The 7,205-nt window shown below is 42.1% G+C and overlaps 1 protein-coding gene across 1 annotated transcript; it reads left to right on the top strand.

Annotated features, from left to right (window-relative positions):
- Positions 1–1,804: 1,804 nt before the first annotated feature.
- kbtbd13b (kelch repeat and BTB domain containing 13b) lies at positions 1,805–5,970 on the top strand. Its single transcript, XM_071458636.1, has one exon. The coding sequence runs from the start codon at positions 3,504–3,506 to the stop codon at positions 5,115–5,117; it is 1,614 nt and encodes a 537-aa protein (XP_071314737.1). The 5' UTR covers positions 1,805–3,503; the 3' UTR covers positions 5,118–5,970.
- Positions 5,971–7,205: the final 1,235 nt, after the last annotated feature.

The following is a 7,205-nucleotide window of genomic DNA, read 5'->3' as shown; positions in this document are numbered from 1 at the left end:
CAGGTAGGGGACAGTGGCTACGGCCCAAAACACTGCTATGAAAGCAGTGAAATTGAACTGGAACAGTCGAGTTCAGGTTCAGACAGATGAACAATAAACTCAACCTCAATATAAAGCTCCATAAAGTTGAGTAGAGCTGCAGATTCAGGGAATTATAATAACCACTATAAGCAAACATTTTCACATTGTAATTTGATTTTTTTAATCAATTGTTATGAGCAGTAAACTTTAGTGTAAACCTTCAAAAGAACTAACATGGACGTGGGCTTTAAAACTTACAAGCATGTTAGCCTCACTAATTTTAGAGCCATACAGCCAATACAGAATATTCAGAGTGATACTGTCCAAATAATTTTCCAACCCTGGGAGTCAGCATCAATAACTCCAACAATCAATCAAGGGAAATGTTGCATTCATCTCCTCGCTCAGCATCTGCCTGCTCTGTTTTGGATCATGTGCGTCCTCAGTTTGCAGCCTGACATCAGGTTATGTAAGACAGTGTGTGTTACTCAGTGTTACATAAGCCTGCAGAATGAACAAGAGCCACCTCACTAATAAGGCAGCAGGAATATATGTTTATTGCTGTAACACAGTAATTTGCATTTCAAGCGGAGAGTGTTTAGCAGACCAGAGTCACAGCAGGACAAACACGTCGAGACAGCGAGCTGACGTGGGGTCACTGCTGAGTCATCGCACTGATTCAGCTCCAGGTCCTGAAGCAGACTCACACCTGAAAGGTAAACATATATCTGACAGGAGGAACACACACATGAACCGAAACAACATGACCGCTGGAAATAATGATTTTTTTTGGTGTGTTGGTCTCAGTTTTGTCTTTCATGTAAGTGGTTTAGATTAGCAAGTTTAGGCTAGTTCAAATGTAAAGCACACACAGTTATGGACCGGCCCTGCCTATGACTGACCCAGTGTGTGTGTGTGTGTGTGTGTGTGTGTTCAATCATTCTTCTCAAACTGGCTCGAAAATACACAGCTTCATGTTTTTTAAAATATTTCCCTAAAACAGCTACTAACTGTAGTTTTTAGCCAACTTTACTCTGACAGAAGGAGATAGTGAATTTATTGGGGACTATTTTCTGCCGTGGATTAATCCATATTTGGTGCTCTCGTTATTATTTCCAGCAGCAGGAGGGTGTATGTGGGATTGAGTCAAAATAAACTACAGCGAATGTGTTGATTGCAATAAAGGAACATGTCAACAATTCACCCCAGACAGCACGTTAACCAATCACAGCTTTTATTTAGTGTTTTAATTCTGGACATCAAGATTTCTGACTTCAAAGGTTTGAGTTTATAACATAAAATATATTTGGTAAGTTCTCTGGTGTGTTGTGATCTAAACAAAGACAGTTTCTCACTTATTTTATTTAGCCGTGGGTCTATAAATGGCAATCGAGAGCTGAAGTGAAACTGGAACTTCCATGTTTTGTTCCAGAAGTGAAGAAAAACCTCTGACCCACTGACATTTGTAACTATAGCAATAATTTTAAATACAGCCTTGGAACAAAGTGTTTGTTGACGATAAGTTTTGTGGCTTGCATCATGGATGGCAAAGTGAACATATACCCTCGGTCCTCGACTGGAGTCTGGCCCATACACTTCCACATCTGGGCAGAGTCCAGCTGTTGTCCTCTGGTTTGACAGCACCTGCAGCCAGTGAACCAGATGAAAACAGCAGTGAAACTTTCCCACAAACCCCTCTGTCTGCTCAAAAACTGCTGGAGCCAATGGGATTGTTTTGACTGGGGGGGGGGGGGGGGGGGGGGGGCATATCACATGACCTGCTATAGTATGTCTGCCCCAGTGAGCTCAAATGTAGGTCAGCCCCTCCTCCTTCACTGTAAGTGCATGTAAACAGATTTAAAGACACAAACAGAGAACTGCTTTTTTTCTCTGGAGACAAACATCTTCAAACTGATCCGAGCTCACGTCCACACACACAAATACTCCCCTGATAATCACATGGTCAGATGACTGTTTACACATCAGTGTTTGATTTTTACTCTTTACATCACCAATATATACAGTAAAATGAATCCTTGATATGTTGAATTGAAACCGGCCTCAACATCTGTTCAGACTGGTTTATTTTCTCATCAGCATTTCAGCCCTCAGAGAATAAAAGACGGAAATAAAGACATGAGATGAAGCTGGAAATCATGATCCACTTGATCCAAAAAGTCGACTTTCTTGTGTAAGATATCAAAGATTTTTCTTAATTTGTAATAATCGTGTGTTTTAATGAGATTGTACAGCAAAAAACATTGAGTGTCTCTGAAAATGCTCAAAAACTACATTTCTTTATGGTCAAGCCCCTGCGCAGCTCTTATAAATATACGTTTTGTGCATCAGGAGCAAAGAAGGAAGTGAGGAAGGAAGGAAGGAAGGAAGGAAGGAAGGAAGTAATTATGGAAACACAAAGTTCACAGGAGCAGGTCGAGGTCAATGGATGGGACAGCAAAGTATTGGACCTGAACATGTGAGACTGTTTTTTGTAACCATGACCACAATTACTTGTTTCCTAACCTTAAACAAGTGTTCACTATTGTAACCATGACAACAAAAATCACCAACCTCAACAACCCAAACCATGATCTTTACCTAAATCTAACCAAGTTGTTTTTGTGCCTAAAACCAGTCAAACTTTAACCATAGTGCTGTCAATATCAAAAACAAACAAACAAAAACGATTTTCATTTTGATTTTGAAATGACAACGTTGTCCTGTCTTTAGTTGTGTCAGATCTGCTCATATTTTGCTCATATTTTGAAGTTTAATTTGCTTGTTTTTAGACAGTAATGGGTGTTAATATGTTGAATTTGTCACAATCACTGAACCATTAACTCCTTTAAGCACAACACTTTAACTTCATATGTTACTTGCAGAGGTTTTCACCAGAGATGACCGTCCCAAAAAAGCTATTTAAATAAACGATATTATTATTATTATTCTTATAATTTGCAATGTGTATGTAATGTGTCATTCATTTAACTGTGACAAATCTCATATCCTTTTTAGAGTTTCTTACAGTATGGTTATATAGGGAGACTGGACTGTTTTCGTTGGGGCCATTTTCCACTGCAGAAACAGTAAACAAGAATGTAAAGAAGAAAAAGCTGAAATCTGTTCACGAAGGTCTTTGGATTATCGACAGTAAGGGATGTTTCAGAGCTTTAACATTGGTTTTTATTGGTTTTAGCAGCACAAAGTACATTGTCACCTCTGTTGTTGGGTTAAAAGCGAATGTCTGAAGATCTCAAAACACTTTACAACTCAAACCAAGACTATTGTCATGGTTAGATTCTAACTCAGATTTTAATTACCCCAACAACAGGACGCACTCGGTGCAACTAAAACTCCATAGGTAAGTCAGAAAAGAGCTTCTTTGTGATTTGGGTGAACTGACCTTTGAAGTTTTCAGCAGCATTTGTTTATTGCCCCCCCGTTCACAACATGAATGTGACTCAGGTCATTTGTTCTCTTCTATGTTTAGCTGCTTCTATTTTGAAAGGTGTGAAAGAAATGATCCTCCCAGAGGAATGAAGCCGCTTCACGCTGGGTCACTTCTCTCCAGCTCCGCTTCAAGACTTCTGGAACTGCTTCAGCCTCTCGTGTCATTTTCACTGAGGATATTTCACTGTCAGAGAACAGCAATGTCATCGCACAGCAGTGAATCAGACGACGGCAGCAGCTGTGAACCTGCAGACAGTGGAAGGTTTCTGCCATGTCCTGCTTCTGGTCTCGTCTCGGCTAAATTAACCATCGTGGTTGGGGACACTCACTTCTCTGAGGAGAAGATGTTACTTGTTCAGAGCTGCGACTACTTTCGAGCTCTGTATCGCTCTGGGATGAAGGAGTGTCGGCAGGAAGAAATCCACCTCAAGTGTCTGCGTGCTCGAGGCTTCCTTATCGCCTTGGCGGTTTTACGAGGTGAGGTGCCTGTCCTGGATGCCGACGACATCGTTGAGGCTATTGAATGTGCTGCTTTCCTGCAGGCGGCGCAGCTCACTGAGCACCTCATCAACCTCATTGACTCTGACAATTGCTTGCTGATGTACCACACTGCTGCAACCTTCGGCCTCATGGATCTGTACCACACTGCTGCGCTGTTCATCCGAGACATGTACGGCTCCCTGGAGGCCGAGGTCAGGAAAACCTTACCATCCGAGCTGATCTCCTATGTGGAGTCTTTAAACCCGAGTGTTTTTGTAGCTGTAGGGGCCCACGTGACCTGTGGCGTGGATGAAACTGTACATGCTGCCTCCAGGACGATCTGCTACCTGGATGAACCTGGCAATAATTGGAAAGTATTAACAGATCTTCCACTAGAGGCCAGCACCTCCATGGCTGGAGTGACCGTTCTAGACAACAAGCTCTACATCGTCGGAGGAGTTCATGGAGTCCACAAACAAGTGGTGGACTGTTGTTTCTGCTACAGTGTGGAAAACAACAGCTGGAGCAGGATCCCCAGTCCGGCACAGCTACGCTACAATCTCAGCCTTGTCGGTGCAGACAGTCGGCTTTACGCCATTGGAGGAGAATATGAGCGAACAGTGATGTCATCTGTTGAAATGTATGATGTAAAGACCAGGAGGTGGACGTTTGTCGCTCACTTACCTCGGCCAGCAGCGGGAGCGGCATGCACCAAGGCTATGAGAAGAATATTTGTGTGTTTGTGGAGGCCGATGGAGACCACAGAGATCTATGAGTATGTCTCAGGGAAAGACGAGTGGCGGCTAGTTACTACGCTGATCAGACCCCAGAGCTACGGCCACTGCATGGTCGGCCACAGGGACAACTTATACGTCATGAGGAACGGCCCGTCTGACGACTTCCTGAGATGCCTGATGGACTGTTATAATCTGAGCTCGGGCCAGTGGTCGTCCCTGCCGGGTCACTTCACCAACAGCAAAGGTTCACTGTTCACCGCTGTGGTGAGAGGCGACTCTGTGTTGACTCTCAACAGGAGCATGACTTTGGAGTACGCCGTGGACGGTAAAACCTGGAAGCCCCGACGGCAGATGAAGGGTTTTCCCAGAAGTGGATCAGTGTGGACGTTTCTGCTGCGGCTGCCGAACAGTCTCACACTGCAGGAGTGACCATTTACTCTGGGATTCATTGGATTGGATTGGAATATATATCTTATAAAGATGTCCACTGCAATACATGTAAAGGATAGTTACCATTTGTTACAACTGTAGGTTTTTATAGTTTTGTCATTTCTATCAGTTATGATATCAATGTTCTCGCCAAGGTGTTTGCTAATATCTGGGAACAGGGTGACAACCCTTTAAAGAGGTCCAACAGGGTCTTATGGTGCTGCCCTCTGTTTCGGTTGGGGTAAAGCCGGGTTTTGTCCATGCCAAACATGCCAATAGGCCACATATCTGTACATATACAGTAAATTAGTCGTGTTTCCGTTGCAGTTTTGCGCAAAATAGAAGCCTTTTTTTTTATTTAGAAAAGTCAACAAAACACAGTGACAAAGGTTCTGTGTTTCCATTGGGGGATGCTATGCAAATAAAGCTGGGTTTTCTCCTTTCACAATGTCATTCCAACTAAACATGGTGACGTATTTCCAGCTTCTGCTAAATGTTGGGACGATTGTATCCACCGCAGTAGTTGTTTGTTTGTATTGAATCGAAGGTGCCAACGGCATCAGGTGCACTTTATGACGGAAAGACAAACCCCTTACATCTGGCAGCAGCTACTCATCAGGGATTTTCTGGAGATAATAGTTTACAGTGTTTTTTAAGTCATGTCATGTGACTTAAATGAGAAAAAGTAAACGTGTTTCCATGTCACTTTTGCAAAATATTGTTTTTTGTCGAACAGTCTGAAAAATATCTCATGCAAGTGTCTAAATGTCTCTTTTTTTTCAATATTCACGCATCTCCATTACTCATTTTTTAGTTTGTAATTTTATATTTTGCATTAAACAAGTTACTGTTATGGTTTTTGTCCGTTTTTGTTTTATTTTCTGGTGCAACCTCTGCTTCACTTGTGTTTCAGCAGCAGGTGAGTCCTCTGTGTTTTTATAAAGTTTGATAACAGACTTTTTTTTTTTTTTTTCAACTTTCTTTTGCCTTTATTATGATAGATGCAGTGAGAGAGCAACAGGAAGATTGGGGGGAGAGAGAGGGTCTGAGATGGAAATGAAATGGGGCCACTAGAATAAGGACTTAGCCTGAATGGTGCACGCTCCACCAGGTGAGCTAGTACAGATTTATTTTTGTTGAGAAGTTTGTCTTCCATAGTGAAAAACCCAACGTACATCCACACACTGCTTCTCACTCGATTCAATGCCACGATGGTTGTTCTGTAACATCATCTTGTTCTAGTTACAGGACTCTTAAGGCTCTTTTTTTCTGTGGCATATTCATGTTTTCTGACACTGTTACATTTTATTAGTTTATATCAGAAATGCTTGAAAAAATATTTTTTCTTTAAAACTGAAAACCTGTTGGGATAAAACTGTTTTTTAAACAGAATTTAAGAGATTATTTGTTTGACTAAATGTCCCCCACCATCATCAGAATGTGTTTAATAAATGTGTTTTTCATTAGTGTGTCTCTCAGTGTGAACTCCACTGTTCGTCCTCACACAGAGCTTCTGTTTCCTGCAGCAGCCTCTGTTTCCTGTTGGCACCGAGCAATGTTGATGATGATGACGATGGAGGTTCACGGCAGGCAGAGCCAGGCACCACGGGCAGCTGGGCGGGACGCCAGCAGCGGGCAGCGATTTGAAACCTGACCCCATGTAAAGAGAGAGAGAGAGAGAGAGAGAGAGTGGGGTCAGGCCGGGACACAGCGCTCAGGCCGGCTCCAGTCTGGGAGTGAAGCCAGGAACCCGAGCGTCTATCTGTGGACGTTAATCTGGTTATCAGTGTTTGACCACATGATGAAGGGTTTACTGTCTGATTTCCTGCTCTGAACAATCTCAGCTCAGTTCAAAATGATGCGTTTGTCATGTTTCAACTTATTTTGAACAAGAACCTAAATACCAAAAATAACACAGTGATGGTTCCTCTTTGTTTACATGTATTAGAGCATTTATTCACTTAAATTAAAGTTTTAAGATACTTGTACTTTACTTGAGTGATTCTAGTTTATAAAATATGAAATATTGTACTTTTTACTCTTTAGTTACTTTAGTTACTTGTTACTTTGCTGATAAATAGTACTAGA

Source organism: Trachinotus anak, unplaced genomic scaffold, assembly GCF_046630095.1.
Source record: "Trachinotus anak isolate AG129_WGS33_773 ecotype Australia unplaced genomic scaffold, CSIRO_AGI_Tana_v1 ptg000002l, whole genome shotgun sequence".
Classification (NCBI taxonomy): Eukaryota; Metazoa; Chordata; class Actinopteri; order Carangiformes; family Carangidae; genus Trachinotus; species Trachinotus anak.
Note: the sequence above shows the minus strand (reverse complement) of the source record. Positions and strands in the feature narration are given on the sequence as shown.

Excerpts from the sequence above, each read along its gene's own strand:
- kbtbd13b (XM_071458636.1), top strand. The coding sequence starts at position 3,504 with ATGTTTAGCTGCTTCTATTTTGAAAGGTGTGAAAGAAATGATCCTCCC.